Source organism: Nanorana parkeri, unplaced genomic scaffold, assembly GCF_000935625.1.
Source record: "Nanorana parkeri isolate BGI_ZX_2015 unplaced genomic scaffold, ASM93562v1 scaffold147, whole genome shotgun sequence".
Classification (NCBI taxonomy): Eukaryota; Metazoa; Chordata; class Amphibia; order Anura; family Dicroglossidae; genus Nanorana; species Nanorana parkeri.
The window spans coordinates 1,721,711-1,740,416 of NW_017306415.1; the positions used below are offsets into that span (position 1 = coordinate 1,721,711).

The 18,706-nt window shown below is 45.7% G+C and overlaps 1 protein-coding gene across 1 annotated transcript; it reads right to left on the minus strand.

Annotated features, from left to right (window-relative positions):
• Positions 1 to 3,090: 3,090 nt before the first annotated feature.
• RRS1 (ribosome biogenesis regulator homolog) lies at positions 3,091 to 4,211 on the minus strand. Its single transcript, XM_018554211.1, has one exon. The coding sequence runs from the start codon at positions 4,168 to 4,170 to the stop codon at positions 3,091 to 3,093; it is 1,080 nt and encodes a 359-aa protein (XP_018409713.1). The 5' UTR covers positions 4,171 to 4,211.
• Between the last annotated feature and the right edge of the window lie 14,495 nt (positions 4,212 to 18,706).

An 18,706-nucleotide genomic window follows, 5' to 3' on the forward strand; every position in this document is an offset into this window, starting at 1 on the left:
GGTAAGCCTGCACTTCCCACACATGGTGCTCTATAATGTATTGCTGGGATTTGTATTCCTCTATAGCTGATGGTACATTGTGCTGTATATTATACATAGGAATACACATCCAGCAATACATTATACACTGTATGTATAATGTATTGCTGGGATTTGTTGTATTCCTATATAGCTGGTGATATTCTGCACTGCACTGTATAGAGGACTACAAATCCCACCAATAATACATTATACAGCGCAATGCAGAATACCACCAGCTATAATGTACTATTGCTGGGATTTGTTGTAGTCCTCTATAGCTGGTGATATTCTGCATTGCGCTGTATAATGTACTATTGCTGGGATTTGTAGTCCTCTATAGCCGGTGCAATTCTGCATTCATTGCTGTATAATTTTACACTTTCCTTTTCACTATATTGCACACCACACTATTTTTTTCCACCGCTCCAAGCTTGCTCCTGTGATGGACTACAATCTCAATACAAACTAGTAGTCCCATCACTGGAGCCATTTTTAATTTTTTTTTATTGTTTATCCGATTAATCGAACTTAATAATCGGCTAACTAATCGATTTTGAAAATAATCGTTAGCTGCAGCTCTACACTGCTGCATAAAAAGGCACGAGTTGCCAGCTTACCTTCTATCAGTTTGGCACAGGAAACCTGTACTGAGGGGAATACAATGAATGTCACTGTGAAAATACTAGTTACCTGCTCCTCATCCTTGCTCAAATCTTCAACTCATTCCAAGTCACTGACATAGAACAAGCATGAAGATCAGAGTAGATTTTACTTGCAATCTTGTCCTTGTAGGTTACTCATTGTATTAAAAGGGAAACCTAAAACATTTTTTTAAAAGCACTTTTCTTGATAAAAAGAAAAACATCTACATTTATTAGTTTTGCATTGGAGCCGGTAAAGCATTGCAACAACAATCAGTGGATCATGGGTGCAATGCTCTGGCTCCTGTAGACTCTTACTTCTGTCCATACCTTGGTATTGACTTTTAGTAACATGGACAGGAGGAAGAACGAATGCACTAGAAGAGCAGTGACATTACTGCACTTGGGATTCCTTTGAGAACTACAAGTCCCTCCACCACAGGGCTGTAGTAGCTGTGTGGGCAGAGCCATGCACAGCCAGCATGAAAAAATGTGTGTGTGGTCAGAAAAGTAAACAGCCTTTAAAGTCAGCAACAGAGGCAAATAGCATTTTCATAAGGTCAGCAGGCATGTATTTATATAGAATAGTATGTTATGTCGCCATTCAGGGATTTAAAAATAAATATAGAGAGCACTTAACTATACACCAGAGACGATAACCTCCATGACCAAAAGCCTGATCAGAAACGTGCTTGTAAAGATGAGGGCTGTTTGTATGGAACTGTTGCTTCTGAAGCAAAATAAAAAGTGGTTGAAAATCCATCAGTCATAAAAAGAAAGTTTACTTGTATAGGCAACAGATTTACACAAGAGATTTGGACCACAAACATCAGTCTTAAGCAGTAGCAATGGAAATAACAATTGTAAATCTGGTGCCTACAAATGGACTTTTATATATGAAGGGTGCACCAATGTGTGAAACCGACTACCTGGCTAATTCCCAATCCCTGCCGGACCTTTGTTGTGCGTAATGATAGCTGTACCTCTACTGTCAAATAATCATGACTAGTCATGTTCCCACAGTAAAAATGAGTTGGAGGCTGTGTTGTCCAATGCAAGAACAGGGCAATTTGCCTTATCTCCTATGAGTTCAGTTCACACCATGGTGCTGGGCTAGTGGTGTGCACAAAAAAGGCATGCATGTGATGCATGGGGGGGAAACCAAAACATTGTAAAGCAAGTTCAAAAACACATGCGCATGTTATAGTGTGAAGGAGCCCTAATTGCAACATCACTGCTGGTCTCCTCACTGTCCATGGGCTTAAAGAAGAACTCCGGTTAAGTTTTTAACTAACCCTTGCAGTGGGGCTACATCAGCACAGCAAGGGTCAAGTGCTCCTTTTGTCTAGGTGCTAAAAAAAAAAAAAAAGTTATATTAGACCACCGGAGACAAATCCCAGCTTCTGTGATCACTGAAGCATATCTCCTCCTCTGCTACACAGATGGACTGCTCCTGGCGTCCTCATGTCTATACACAATCTATGCAGTGTAGAAAGCATGATGACACCAGGAACCTTAAAGGAGAACTATGGGGTCAGTGCTTTTCCCCATAGTTCTAAGGGTCACGGGAGGACATAAAATGGCGTCCTCCCATAACCCAAAGCTCAGTATATCACGTGCTACAGCTCGGGGTATACTGAGACCGCCGCAGCCGGGACGGATCCCCAACTATTACTGTCGAGATCCACCAAGCTGCGTGATTGACACCTGTGCCCGCCCCCTCCCGTTAGTCAGCCCTGGAGGATCGGAGCGGGGGGAATCCCTGCAAGGAGCCGTGAGTGACCTTCAAGGCTCTCTGCAGGGAGATGATCGAGAGGTGAGCGACGGTGTGTGTTCGCTCCCTTCCCGATCTATTGAGCAGACGTGTGACAGTTTCATTGTCACACTTCGGCTCCAACTATGAGGTTGAGTGAAAATCACTCAGCTCATAGTTCTCCTTTAAATCTCTCCGTGCCGATATTCTATACACTGGTCTAAGAACATGCAGGCTCTGGTGACTAACTTTTTTTTTTGTAGCACCTGCGACACAAACAAGCACTGAACCCTTGCAGTATGGGGGTAGCCCCAATGCAAAGGTTCATATTTTTTCCCCCTGGAGTTCTTTTTTAAGATAATACAATGCTAGAAGTTTGATAACCATGACTGCAATATAGAATTCAAATATCATAGGTCATAGTTTGGTTACTTTCACTTAGTTTAATGATTCGCATACCCCACAATGAGGTAAAAATATAGGTTTGGCAATAGAAAAATATTCTTCCTACTAACAATATGACAGCTCACAGCCCTTCCCACATATTAAACATCATTCACTTGAAAATGTTACAATGGAGAATATCATATATCAGCACAACAGGGGACGGTTACAGTCAGTGTGGATCAGTGATGACACCCATACCCCATTAGGAGAGGTCCATCCACTTATAACTTATTTTCTTTTTTTGCCACCAAATCCTTTACCACCAAACCCTTTCCCACCTTGGCCCTTCCCTGCTCTGGCTGGGCCTTTTCCTCCTCTGGCCGGTCCTTTCCCTCCTCTGGCTGGTCCTTTCCCCTTGCCCTTTTTGCCCCCTCCTCCTCCCCCCTTTTTGGAGAATTTCCTCTTCTTGGCAGATTCCTCTGCATCCTCCTCTCTCATCTGCCTGTTGACTGCCTTGGTGACATCTAGTGCAGGTTTCTTACTGTCCAAGACCTTCAGGATCTCCAGCTGCTTGTTCTTCTCTGCTCTGAAGTCACCCATCAAGGGCTGGAACTTTCTCTTCTTGCCCATGCTCTTGGGCTCTTTCTCCTTGGGTAGTTTGTCCTGGAATCTGCCCATGGAGGCTGTCGATCGCTTGGCCACATGCATCGCTTTGCCCAGCTCATCCTTGCTGGGCTGTCCGGTAGGGGTGAGCCCCACTCCCGGGACTTTCCCCTTGTCAGCTCTGGCGAGGTTCCTCAGTCGGTTGAGCTCGTTCTTGGCCACGCGCTCCTTCTTGGCTTTCAGCCTCTTGGCGAATTGATCCTCGTTGGGGTCAGCAGTGACCGGGACCTCGGCAAGCCAATCCTTGGTGTTATCATTGGCACGTTTATAGCCCCAGCGCCGCCGCCATTCCTTGTGCACTTCGTCCCACACCAGATTGGTCTTTTTCTTCTTCTGGATGCCTTTTAACTTGGCGAACTCCTCCCAGCGGGTAGGCGCCCGGGGCTTAGGAATAGGCTTCTCCCGGGGCAGGCGAGTGCTCGGTTCTGGAAGCGTGGCCACCACCGCCTCCTCCACCCGCTGTGTCGGCAGAGTCCAGAGCTGGTTGATGAGCAGCTGCGTGTTGTCCCGGGCCAGGGAGCACAGGAATTCCCCCCGGTTCTGCTGCCTGAAGGCCTTGACGTCCGCGGGATTGGGGTCTGTCGCCAGCAGGTTTCCCAAATCAAACTGCAGCTCTAGCTCTTTGTGCACAGTGATGAGCTTCAGCTTCTCCGCCTCGTCCTTCTCTGCCTGGGCCAGCACATGTTCTATCATCTGAGCCGCCATGGTAGCTGGGGCTCACAGGAAACACGTGTAACCAGCAAGGATGAACAGGTGACCAACAGAAGACGGAAGCTGACTTCCGCCCACCCTCCCATTGGTTACGTATGAGGGGGCGGGTGTAATGGCTGCCATATTGTGGTTGGCGAGTTGCTGGCTGACTGGCAAATGTGACTGGGGTGGGTGTTACACTTACTATAAAAGAAGTCATAGGAAAAATATGTAGGGGCACATGATTTTCTGTATTTTATTATGTTCTGAGTATCTGTTCTTATTCTGTTTGAATGGCCATAGCACAGAAGCACTTCTCATGTCCGTTATACTGGGTGTAATTCTCTTATTGTATATGAGCAACACCAGGGTTGCTACCTTTTCTTCAGGTGAAACCCTAACACTCTACCATCACACTGTATTTTTTTTTTTTTGGAGAATAAGAGAGAAAGAAGAGAGGGACAATATTGACAAGCGGAAAGAGGGCACATATCACTGACCAGCAGTAAGGGGGAACACACCACTGACCATCAGTAAGGGGGGCACACAACACTGACTAGCAGTAAGGGGGCACACACCACTGACCAGCAGTAAAGGGGGCACACATTACTGACCAGCAGTAAGGGGGCTCGGACCAGCAATCAGGGGGCACGGACCATTGACCAGCAGTAAGAGGGCACACACCACTGACCAGCAGTAAGGGGGCACACACCACTGACCAGCAGTAAGGGGGCACACACCATTGACCAGAAGTAAAAGGGGGCACACACTACTGACCAGCAGTAAGGGGGCACACATCGCTGACCAGCAGTAAGAGGGCACACACCACTGACCAGCAGTAAGGGGGTACACACCAATGATCAGCAGTAAAGGGGACACACATCAATGATCAGCAGTAAAGGGGGCACACACCACTGACCAGCAGTAGGGGCACACACCACCGGCCAGCAGTAGGGGCACACACCACCGACCAGCAGTAAGAGGGCACACACCACTGACCAACAGTAAGGGGGTACACACCAATGATCAGCAGCAGCAGTAAAGGGGGCACACACCACGTACTAGTAGTAAAGGGGGCACACACCACTGACCAGCAGTAAAGGGGGCACACACCACTGGCCAGCAGTAAGGGGCACACACCACGGACCAGCAATCAGGGGGCACACACCACTGACCTTAAGGGGGCACACACCACTGACCAGCAGTAAGGGGGCACACATCACTGACCAGCAGTAAAAGGGCACACACCACTGACCAGCAGTAAGGGGGCACACATCACTGACCAGCAGTAAAAGGGCACACACCACTGACCAGCAGTAAGGGGGCACACATCACTGACCAGCAGTAAAAGGGCACACACCACTGACCAGCAGTAAGGGGGCACACATCACTGACCAGCAGTAAAAGGGCACACACCACTGACCAGCAGTAAGGGGGCACACATCACTGACCAGCAGTAAAAGGGCACACACCACTGACCAGCAGTAAGGGGGCACACATCACTGACCAGCAGTAAAAGGGCACACACCACTGACCAGCAGTAAGGGGGCACACATCACTGACCAGCAGTAAAAGGGCACACACCACTGACCAGCAGTAAGGGGGCACACATCACTGACCAGCAGTAAAAGGGCACACACCACTGACCAGCAGTAAGGGGGCACACATCACTGACCAGCAGTAAAAGGGCACACACCACTGACCAGCAGTAAGGGGGCACACATCACTGACCAGCAGTAAAAGGGCACACACCACTGACCAGCAGTAAGGGGGCACACATCACTGACCAGCAGTAAAAGGGCACACACCACTGACCAGCAGTAAGGGGGCACACATCACTGACCAGCAGTAAAAGGGCACACACCACTGACCAGCAGTAAGGGGGCACACATCACTGACCAGCAGTAAAAGGGCACACACCACTGACCAGCAGTAAGGGGGCACACATCACTGACCAGCAGTAAAAGGGCACACACCACTGACCAGCAGTAAGGGGGCACACATCACTGACCAGCAGTAAAAGGGCACACACCACTGACCAGCAGTAAGGGGGCACACATCACTGACCAGCAGTAAAAGGGCACACACCACTGACCAGCAGTAAGGGGGCACACATCACTGACCAGCAGTAAAAGGGCACACACCACTGACCAGCAGTAAGGGGGCACACATCACTGACCAGCAGTAAAAGGGCACACACCACTGACCAGCAGTAAGGGGGCACACATCACTGACCAGCAGTAAAAGGGCACACACCACTGACCAGCAGTAAGGGGGCACACATCACTGACCAGCAGTAAAAGGGCACACACCACTGACCAGCAGTAAGGGGGCACACATCACTGACCAGCAGTAAAAGGGCACACACCACTGACCAGCAGTAAGGGGGCACACATCACTGACCAGCAGTAAAAGGGCACACACCACTGACCAGCAGTAAGGGGGCACACATCACTGACCAGCAGTAAAAGGGCACACACCACTGACCAGCAGTAAGGGGGCACACATCACTGACCAGCAGTAAAAGGGCACACACCACTGACCAGCAGTAAGGGGGCACACATCACTGACCAGCAGTAAAAGGGCACACACCACTGACCAGCAGTAAGGGGGCACACATCACTGACCAGCAGTAAAAGGGCACACACCACTGACCAGCAGTAAGGGGGCACACACCACTGACCAGCAGTAAAGGGGGCACACACCACTGATCAGCAGTAAAGGGGGCACACACTACTGACCAACAATAAAGAGGGCACACAACACTGATCAGCAGTAAGGGTATGACTACTGCACAGTAGCACTTCAATCAGCCTGTATGCTGGGTGTAAATCTCAGTCTCAGTTATTATTCTGTATGAACATTGCACAGTAGAAATTCTCTTGTTCTGTGTGCTGGGTGTAAATCTCAGTATCTGTTCTTGTTATGTATGAATGCTGCACAGTAGCACTCCACACGTCCGTATTCTGGGTGTAAATCTCAGTCTCTGTTCTTGTTATGTATGAATACTGCACAGTAGCACTCCACACGTCCCGTGTTCTGGGTGTAAATCTCAGTATCTGTTCTTGTTATGTATGAATACTGCACAGTAGCACTCCACACGTCCCGTGTTCTGGGTGTAAATCTCAGTATCTGTTCTTGTTATGTATGAATACTGCACAGTAGCACTCCACACGTCCCGTGTTCTGGGTGTAAATCTCAGTATCTGTTCTTGTTATATCTGAATACTGCACAGTAGCACTCCACACGTCCTGTATTCTGGGTGTAAATCTTAGTATCTGTTCTTGCTCTGTATGAATACTGAACAGTATCACTTATCTTGTCCTGTATGCTGAGTGTAAATCTCATTATCTGTTCTTATTCAATATGAACACTGCACAGTAGCACTTCTCTCGTCCCATGTGCTAAATGGCATACTCAATATCTGTTCTGATTTTATATAGATGGACACAATGTCATTCTTGTCCTGCATGTTAGGTGTAATTCTCAGTATCTGCTTTTATTCTGTATGTATGGACACTGAACACTAATGCTTCTCTTGTCCTGTGTGCTGCTGGTAATTCTCAGAGGCTGCACAGCTTTACTGTGTGACCAGTTTATGCTATTTAAAAACAAAAGGGTCTATCTATAAACAATTCACAGAGCCAATCGCCCTGTGAATCTCTTCGTTACATTCTTTCATATGCGAATAGAGGCAAAAAGCGATGTTCCTAGTGTATTTTCTTTTCAGGTCGAATGTAGCATTTGGAAAATACTGCAATATGGCCACTAGATGGAGGTGAGGAGCATAGGAAATATGCCGTCAGGCCCTAGCACTGTATTATGGGAGAAAAGCTCATGGTCCCCAATCCTTGGAGCTCTGGGTATTTTGTGATGGTGGTGACAGGGAGGCTTTAAAGAGACCATGACACCTTTCCCTGAATGGGCAAGGTGACAGGGTCTCTTTAAGGTAAATAAATACTTTTCACATATTTATGTAGTTGTGGAAAATCTTTTCTTCTCACACAGGTTGTGGTGCAGGCCAACAAAGCAGCAAGTAATCCATTGTCTACTGCAAGTCATGTTTAGTCTAACCCACTTCTACAGTGCTTCATGTGTGTGGTACATATCCCCCCTGTGCCATGTGTACTGGGTTTACCTGTCCCTCTTGTGTGCCTGGGACCTCCATAGAAGCTGTCAGGATGGCGAGCGTCTGGAGATCGGTGGACTTCAGTTTGCTAATCTTCCCTGTGTGATCCTGGAAGCGCTCAACTCTGAACATTTGCAGGTTCAGAGCTGCCAAACCCACAGTTTAGGAGGACCTATCACCTCCATTATGCTATCACACAGGGAACCCCTTGTAATAGCAATAAAGTTAGGTAACAAAAAAAAAAAAGGATCATGTAAAAAATGATGAAGGTGTGTTTGGCGAGCATGCTTACTAAAATGTGCAGCATGCTGTAAGAGGAGTAACTCTAGGGCCACCATTTACATTTAATTCTAAATTTATGAGCTGTAAAGGATTTTAATACTTTAGTTTTCCACCATTTCCTGGGTGCACGCAGTTTGGCGTCTTGGGTATCTATTTACATGACACAGTCTCATGTTTTGGCCACAAAAATGGGAATTATATTGTGTGCATTAAATTTTTATTTTTTACTATGAATATAGATTTAATAAACAGTTGTGCTAACATCGTGTACCATAAAAATTGCAATTACCATAATTACCATCATTTCATTTTATAGGACCTCTGCTTTCAGGAAATATGTAATGCTTGATTGTTTAAAAGTGCACCCACCTTCACCTGAGAATCAGCTTTAAATGAGAACTATTGGGTAAGTGTTTTCCCCCATAGTTCTCCTAAGGGTCACGGGAGGACATAAACTAGCTACAGCTCGGGGTATACTGAGAACGCCGCAGCCAAGACGGATCCCGACATTACTGTCGAGATCCACCCAGCTGTGTGAGTGACAGCTGGCTCTGCCTATCTAGTGGCAGAGCCAGCGGTACCCTCCCCCGACTATTCCGCCAGTCAGTGCTGCAGCATCGGAGCGGGGAGGGAGGAATCCCTGCAGGGAGCCGTGAGTGACAGTCACGGCTCTCAGCAGGGACATGATCGCGAGAAGTGAGCGAGCGACGGTGTGTGTTTGCTCATTTCCCGATCTATTGAGCCGACGTGTTACAGTCCCATTGTCACACGTCGGCTCGAACTATGATGTTGAGTGAAAATCACTCACCTCATAGTTCCCCTTTAACTACTCACCTCTTAAACAATGGCATTTTTTTTTCTAAAAGTGAATAACTATTTTGCTGGTCCTTGCTCCCATTTCCACATTCCTTGCCTAGGTAAGGATGATGTCCGCCGTCCACCTTGCTTGTATCCTCCTGAGATAACGTCGCACATCCCAGGTGGCTCCAGGACCAGTCCCCCTGTAGTGCGGATCTTGTGCATACACAACAGGGAGCCGGCTATGAGTCATCAGGAAGTCACAGCCAGTTCCAAGATGGCGGCGCAATAGAGCAGAAACCTTGAGAAGAATGCTTCATGGAAGACAACCCTGGACTTCATGGGCTGGTAAGTATGTGTTTCTTAAAAGTAGCTGGTAGCTGCTGATGTATAATTTTTACCTAGCTGGGTCAAGTTCCTCCTTAAATAATGAATGGGCATTTAGAGTGGAAGTAAAGGGGAAAAAATGCAAATTGGCTAGCTTGTCTCTTCTGCCGTAATAGTTTCTTTTTACCATTCAGCAATTGTTTTTTCTGTACGTTGAGACACATATACGCAACTCAGTGCACAGATCCAGCATGCCAAGATAAAGTAACTTTAATGCACATAAAAAAATACAAATGACAACATTAGTGCGTAGACAGCAGTACCCTATAGCAACAACTTAAGGTGCCTATACACTGCACGATTCTCGTACCAGAATCGCGGGAAATCCCGCGATCGTACGAGAATCGTGCAGTGTATGGAAGGCGTGCGACCGTTTCTACTGTACGGTCGCACGTCTTCCGTCGAACCTGCAGGCTAGAAAACCGCCGGGAATCGTGCGATTCTCGGCGAGTTAGTGGCCTGCTGGTTCGACAACTGCCGAACGGGCCGGTGTGTGCACGCCCACACAGCCCGTTTGCAGTCATCGTAAGCCTGCCCCTCATTGCAGTCATTGTAAGCCTGCCCCTCAGGGGGGCGGGCTTGCGATGATCGCAAGTACGATCTGCCTGTCCTAGATGGGCAGATCGTACGTTTTTTAAAGTACTTTACAACCCTCGCAAGACAAAAGTCTTGCGAGGGTTGTAAAGTGTATGGCCACCTTAGACTTTAATTGAGTCAAGTGATTTCTGATTGCAAAAGGTTTGCAGACTTTTTTCTTGCAAATGTATAGGGCTGTCCCTTTAACTGCCTCCCGGCCAGCCGTTGTAGTTGCACGGACGTCCGGGAGCTTCTTGGATGTAAGCGGGCGTGTTAGTACGTCCTGCCCCGCCCCCCGCTCAGGCGCGACCCTTGTGCGCACACGAGCCGCTAACTGCGCCATAACAAGGTATAGAGTCAGTGAAATCTGCTCTATACCTTGCGATCTAGCTGTGACAAATCAGAGCTGTCAAAAATGTAAACAATGGCTGCGGTTTGCAGCCTTGTCTCCATCTCCGTTCGGTTGTGAGAGAGAAGAGATTGAGAGCTTCAGAGATCGTCCACAGTAAGCAATTAAAGTGACACACACACACAAATTAGTACACTGTCAGTGCAGATCAGTGTCATCAGTGTGATTCAAACTGTCATTGTGATTCAAAGTGTCATCAGTTGGATTTAAAGTGGCAGCAGTGTGATTCACAGTGTCAGCAGTGTGCGTCACAATATCTTCAGTGAGATTTAAATTGTCAGTGCGATTTACAGTGTCTCAGTGGCTATCGCAGTGTCATCAGTGCAGATCAGTATCATCAGTGCGATTCAAACTGTCATTGTGATTCAAAGTGTCAGCAGTTGGATTCAAAGTGTCAGCAGTACGATTCACAGTAACGTCAGTGTGATTTACAGTCTCAGTACATAGCGCAGTGTCATCAGAGCGATTCACACTGTCAGTGTGATTCAAAGTGTCAGCAGTGTGCGTCACAGTATCACCAGTGAGATTTAAAGTGCCAGTGCGATCCAACGTGTCATCCAGAGCCCCCCAAGTATACCCACTACTAAAGATATCAAGACATATTTGTGTCATCCAGAGCCCCCCAAGTATACCCACTACTAAAAATATCAAGATATATTTTTTTTACAGAAGTGAGGAGGCATTTCATATTCTCAGCATGTCTAGTGAGAGTGACAAAGAGGCCTCCCTCTCAGATTCTGAATCAGAGTACGAACCTGTGGAGAGCAGCGGTTCAGTATCCTCTGATTCAGAAGAAGAAGCTGTCCCAGCTAAAAGGCCCATGCCATCCAACATCCAGCTGACATGCAGCAGGCAAGCACCAGTAGTGCAGTGGCAAGCACCCGTAGTGCAGTGGCAAGCACCAGTAGTGCAGTGGCAAGCACCAGTAGTGCAGTGGCAAGCACCAGTAGTGGGGTGGTCCAACATCAACCACGAAGAATTAGACCCCCAAGAGCACATACTAGTATACTACCAGAGGCACTTTTAAAACCCTTTTTGCTACCCACTAATTCTACAACACCAGTCATACCCCCATTTACTGCCAATCCAGGAATCCAAGTGGAAACAGAGAATTTTACTGCAATCCAATTTTTTTATTTGTTTTTTACTGATGACCTCTTCAGTTTAATTGTCGACTAAATCAACCTTTATTTTCAACAGTTCATTATAAGCAATCCCATTCTTCCTATGCCAGACCATTTCAGTGGATGCCTCTGACTGTTGCTGAATTCAAAATCTTTCTCAGCCTAACACTGAATATGGGACTCACCAAAAAAAAATTAGCTGAATGCGTACTGGTCTACACACGCAATTCACCACATGCCCCTGTATTCTGCAATGATGTCCAGGACAAGATATAAAAAGATAATGAGATTCCTTCATTTTAGTGACAGTTCAATTTGCCCTCCCAGACGTGACCCAACATATGATAGGCTCCAAAAAATTAGGCCACTCATCAATTTTTTTCCCTCCAGATTTTCTGATATTTATACCCCAAAGCAAAATATTTGCATTGATGAATCCCTCATTCATTTCAAAGGCAGGCTTATTATAAAACAGTATATCCCCAGCAAACGTGCCAGGTATGGGGTAAAACTGTATAAGCTTTGTACACACTTCCGTGTGTATGAAGGCAAGGATAGCCATTTGGAGCCCCCTGGATGCCCATCGTACATGGGAATCAGTGGAAGAATAGTGTGGGACCTATTGTCACCCTATTCCACCAGGGATATTACCTCTATGTGGACAATTTCTACAGCAGCATACCCCTTTTCAAACACCTCTTCCTCCAATAAACCCAAGCCTGTGGTACAGTGCGATCAAATCGTATTGGCTTTCCCAAAACTCTTGTCCACAAGAAGCTGAAAAGGGGGGAGTCAGCAAGTCTGAGAAATTATGAACTTTTGGCCCTCAAATGGAAAGACAAACGGGATATTTATATGCTTTCATCCATCCACCCTGACACCTCTGTGGAAATCCAAGGGAGATCTGGCTTGTCCCAAAAACCCATGAGTGTTCACAAATACAATCTCTATATGGGTGGTGTAGATTTTATTGATCAGATGATGCAGCCCTACTTGGCAACCAGAAGATCCATTCACTGGTATAAAAAAATTTCCATCTATCTTTTTCAATTGGCTATGTACAATTCCCCCAAAGTACTCCATACCAAATACCATGGAGCACTTTGAAAGCCTTATGGTGCTCCATTTTATTTACACTCCTAGGCTGTGAAAAAGTCTCATAGGTGTGGTATCCCCATACTCGGGAGGAGTAGCAGAATGTGTTTTGGGGTGTAATTCTGAGTATGCACATGCTGTGTGTTAGTAATAGCTTATTCATTTGCAAATTTGTGTTAAAAAAAAATGTTAATTTTTTTCTTCATTTTCCAAAAACATGTGGCAAAAAAATGAAATCTTCAAAGCACTCACCATGCCACTTATTAAATACCTTAGGGTGTCTGCTTTCCAAAATGGGGTCATTTTGTGGGTGTTTCTTTTGTCTTGGCACTCCATTGCCTCCAAAAATGTAACAGGTAGCCATGGAATCAGATGATTAATTTATGCCCCATGAACGCCTCATGGTGCTCCTTGGATGTTTGGCCCCTCTATGCGGCTAGGCTGTAAAAAAGTCTCACATGTGTGGTATCTCCATACTCGGGAGGAGTAGCAGAATGTGTTTTGGGGTGTAATTCTGAGTATGCCCATACTGTGTATAAGAAATATCTTATTAACTGACAACTTTGTGTACAAAAAATACATTTACATTTTCTTTCTTAATTTTTTAAAAACAGGGGTATACTGAGAACGCCGCAGCCAAGACGGATCCCGACATTACTGTCGAGATCCACCCAGCTGTGTGAGTGACAGCTGGCTCTGCCTATCTAGTGGCAGAGCCAGCGGTACCCTCCCCCGACTATTCCGCCAGTCAGTGCTGCAGCATCGGAGCGGGGAGGGAGGAATCCCTGCAGGGAGCCGTGAGTGACAGTCACGGCTCTCAGCAGGGACATGATCGCGAGAAGTGAGCGAGCGACGGTGTGTGTTTGCTCATTTCCCGATCTATTGAGCCGACGTGTTACAGTCCCATTGTCACACGTCGGCTCGAACTATGATGTTGAGTGAAAATCACTCACCTCATAGTTCCCCTTTAACTACTCACCTCTTAAACAATGGCATTTTTTTTTCTAAAAGTGAATAACTATTTTGCTGGTCCTTGCTCCCATTTCCACATTCCTTGCCTAGGTAAGGATGATGTCCGCCGTCCACCTTGCTTGTATCCTCCTGAGATAACGTCGCACATCCCAGGTGGCTCCAGGACCAGTCCCCCTGTAGTGCGGATCTTGTGCATACACAACAGGGAGCCGGCTATGAGTCATCAGGAAGTCACAGCCAGTTCCAAGATGGCGGCGCAATAGAGCAGAAACCTTGAGAAGAATGCTTCATGGAAGACAACCCTGGACTTCATGGGCTGGTAAGTATGTGTTTCTTAAAAGTAGCTGGTAGCTGCTGATGTATAATTTTTACCTAGCTGGGTCAAGTTCCTCCTTAAATAATGAATGGGCATTTAGAGTGGAAGTAAAGGGGAAAAAATGCAAATTGGCTAGCTTGTCTCTTCTGCCGTAATAGTTTCTTTTTACCATTCAGCAATTGTTTTTTCTGTACGTTGAGACACATATACGCAACTCAGTGCACAGATCCAGCATGCCAAGATAAAGTAACTTTAATGCACATAAAAAAATACAAATGACAACATTAGTGCGTAGACAGCAGTACCCTATAGCAACAACTTAAGGTGCCTATACACTGCACGATTCTCGTACCAGAATCGCGGGAAATCCCGCGATCGTACGAGAATCGTGCAGTGTATGGAAGGCGTGCGACCGTTTCTACTGTACGGTCGCACGTCTTCCGTCGAACCTGCAGGCTAGAAAACCGCCGGGAATCGTGCGATTCTCGGCGAGTTAGTGGCCTGCTGGTTCGACAACTGCCGAACGGGCCGGTGTGTGCACGCCCACACAGCCCGTTTGCAGTCATCGTAAGCCTGCCCCTCATTGCAGTCATTGTAAGCCTGCCCCTCAGGGGGGCGGGCTTGCGATGATCGCAAGTACGATCTGCCTGTCCTAGATGGGCAGATCGTACGTTTTTTAAAGTACTTTACAACCCTCGCAAGACAAAAGTCTTGCGAGGGTTGTAAAGTGTATGGCCACCTTAGACTTTAATTGAGTCAAGTGATTTCTGATTGCAAAAGGTTTGCAGACTTTTTTCTTGCAAATGTATAGGGCTGTCCCTTTAACTGCCTCCCGGCCAGCCGTTGTAGTTGCACGGACGTCCGGGAGCTTCTTGGATGTAAGCGGGCGTGTTAGTACGTCCTGCCCCGCCCCCCGCTCAGGCGCGACCCTTGTGCGCACACGAGCCGCTAACTGCGCCATAACAAGGTATAGAGTCAGTGAAATCTGCTCTATACCTTGCGATCTAGCTGTGACAAATCAGAGCTGTCAAAAATGTAAACAATGGCTGCGGTTTGCAGCCTTGTCTCCATCTCCGTTCGGTTGTGAGAGAGAAGAGATTGAGAGCTTCAGAGATCGTCCACAGTAAGCAATTAAAGTGACACACACACACAAATTAGTACACTGTCAGTGCAGATCAGTGTCATCAGTGTGATTCAAACTGTCATTGTGATTCAAAGTGTCATCAGTTGGATTTAAAGTGGCAGCAGTGTGATTCACAGTGTCAGCAGTGTGCGTCACAATATCTTCAGTGAGATTTAAATTGTCAGTGCGATTTACAGTGTCTCAGTGGCTATCGCAGTGTCATCAGTGCAGATCAGTATCATCAGTGCGATTCAAACTGTCATTGTGATTCAAAGTGTCAGCAGTTGGATTCAAAGTGTCAGCAGTACGATTCACAGTAACGTCAGTGTGATTTACAGTCTCAGTACATAGCGCAGTGTCATCAGAGCGATTCACACTGTCAGTGTGATTCAAAGTGTCAGCAGTGTGCGTCACAGTATCACCAGTGAGATTTAAAGTGCCAGTGCGATCCAACGTGTCATCCAGAGCCCCCCAAGTATACCCACTACTAAAGATATCAAGACATATTTGTGTCATCCAGAGCCCCCCAAGTATACCCACTACTAAAAATATCAAGATATATTTTTTTTACAGAAGTGAGGAGGCATTTCATATTCTCAGCATGTCTAGTGAGAGTGACAAAGAGGCCTCCCTCTCAGATTCTGAATCAGAGTACGAACCTGTGGAGAGCAGCGGTTCAGTATCCTCTGATTCAGAAGAAGAAGCTGTCCCAGCTAAAAGGCCCATGCCATCCAACATCCAGCTGACATGCAGCAGGCAAGCACCAGTAGTGCAGTGGCAAGCACCCGTAGTGCAGTGGCAAGCACCAGTAGTGCAGTGGCAAGCACCAGTAGTGCAGTGGCAAGCACCAGTAGTGGGGTGGTCCAACATCAACCACGAAGAATTAGACCCCCAAGAGCACATACTAGTATACTACCAGAGGCACTTTTAAAACCCTTTTTGCTACCCACTAATTCTACAACACCAGTCATACCCCCATTTACTGCCAATCCAGGAATCCAAGTGGAAACAGAGAATTTTACTGCAATCCAATTTTTTTATTTGTTTTTTACTGATGACCTCTTCAGTTTAATTGTCGACTAAATCAACCTTTATTTTCAACAGTTCATTATAAGCAATCCCATTCTTCCTATGCCAGACCATTTCAGTGGATGCCTCTGACTGTTGCTGAATTCAAAATCTTTCTCAGCCTAACACTGAATATGGGACTCACCAAAAAAAAATTAGCTGAATGCGTACTGGTCTACACACGCAATTCACCACATGCCCCTGTATTCTGCAATGATGTCCAGGACAAGATATAAAAAGATAATGAGATTCCTTCATTTTAGTGACAGTTCAATTTGCCCTCCCAGACGTGACCCAACATATGATAGGCTCCAAAAAATTAGGCCACTCATCAATTTTTTTCCCTCCAGATTTTCTGATATTTATACCCCAAAGCAAAATATTTGCATTGATGAATCCCTCATTCATTTCAAAGGCAGGCTTATTATAAAACAGTATATCCCCAGCAAACGTGCCAGGTATGGGGTAAAACTGTATAAGCTTTGTACACACTTCCGTGTGTATGAAGGCAAGGATAGCCATTTGGAGCCCCCTGGATGCCCATCGTACATGGGAATCAGTGGAAGAATAGTGTGGGACCTATTGTCACCCTATTCCACCAGGGATATTACCTCTATGTGGACAATTTCTACAGCAGCATACCCCTTTTCAAACACCTCTTCCTCCAATAAACCCAAGCCTGTGGTACAGTGCGATCAAATCGTATTGGCTTTCCCAAAACTCTTGTCCACAAGAAGCTGAAAAGGGGGGAGTCAGCAAGTCTGAGAAATTATGAACTTTTGGCCCTCAAATGGAAAGACAAACGGGATATTTATATGCTTTCATCCATCCACCCTGACACCTCTGTGGAAATCCAAGGGAGATCTGGCTTGTCCCAAAAACCCATGAGTGTTCACAAATACAATCTCTATATGGGTGGTGTAGATTTTATTGATCAGATGATGCAGCCCTACTTGGCAACCAGAAGATCCATTCACTGGTATAAAAAAATTTCCATCTATCTTTTTCAATTGGCTATGTACAATTCCCCCAAAGTACTCCATACCAAATACCATGGAGCACTTTGAAAGCCTTATGGTGCTCCATTTTATTTACACTCCTAGGCTGTGAAAAAGTCTCATAGGTGTGGTATCCCCATACTCGGGAGGAGTAGCAGAATGTGTTTTGGGGTGTAATTCTGAGTATGCACATGCTGTGTGTTAGTAATAGCTTATTCATTTGCAAATTTGTGTTAAAAAAAAATGTTAATTTTTTTCTTCATTTTCCAAAAACATGTGGCAAAAAAATGAAATCTTCAAAGCACTCACCATGCCACTTATTAAATACCTTAGGGTGTCTGCTTTCCAAAATGGGGTCATTTTGTGGGTGTTTCTTTTGTCTTGGCACTCCATTGCCTCCAAAAATGTAACAGGTAGCCATGGAATCAGATGATTAATTTATGCCCCATGAACGCCTCATGGTGCTCCTTGGATGTTTGGCCCCTCTATGCGGCTAGGCTGTAAAAAAGTCTCACATGTGTGGTATCTCCATACTCGGGAGGAGTAGCAGAATGTGTTTTGGGGTGTAATTCTGAGTATGCCCATACTGTGTATAAGAAATATCTTATTAACTGACAACTTTGTGTACAAAAAATACATTTACATTTTCTTTCTTAATTTTTTAAAAACGTGGCAAAAAATGAAATCTTCAAAACACTTATCATGCCACTTATTAAATACTTTGGGGTGTCTACTTTCCAAAATGGGGTCATTTTGTGGGTGTTTCCTTTGTCCTGGCACTACAGGGTCTCAAAACATGTAACAGGCAGCCAGGGAATCAGATGATTGATTTATGCCCCTTGAAAGCCTCATGGTGCTCCTTGTATGTTTGGCCCCTCTATGAGGCTAGGCTGTAAAAAAAGCCTCACATGTGTGGTATCTCCATATTCGGAAGGAGTAGCAGAATGTGTTTTAGGATATAAAAATAGCTATGCCTGTGCTATGTATAGGAAATATCTTACTAACTGACAACTTTGTGTTTAAACATTTTTTTTTTCTTAATTTTCTAAAAACTCGTCATCTTTAAAACACCCACGATGCATCTTATCAAATACTTATCAAATCAAATAGTGTTTCTACTGTTGTGGTATTTTAGGGCCTCAAGAAATGCGATAGGCAGTCAGGGCAGAGGTGTTGTTACATTTCAAATATATATACCATTGTTTTGTAGTTTTGGAGACTGTAACACATTCTAATTAATTTACACTTATTTGGATTTTATTTACCAAAGAAAT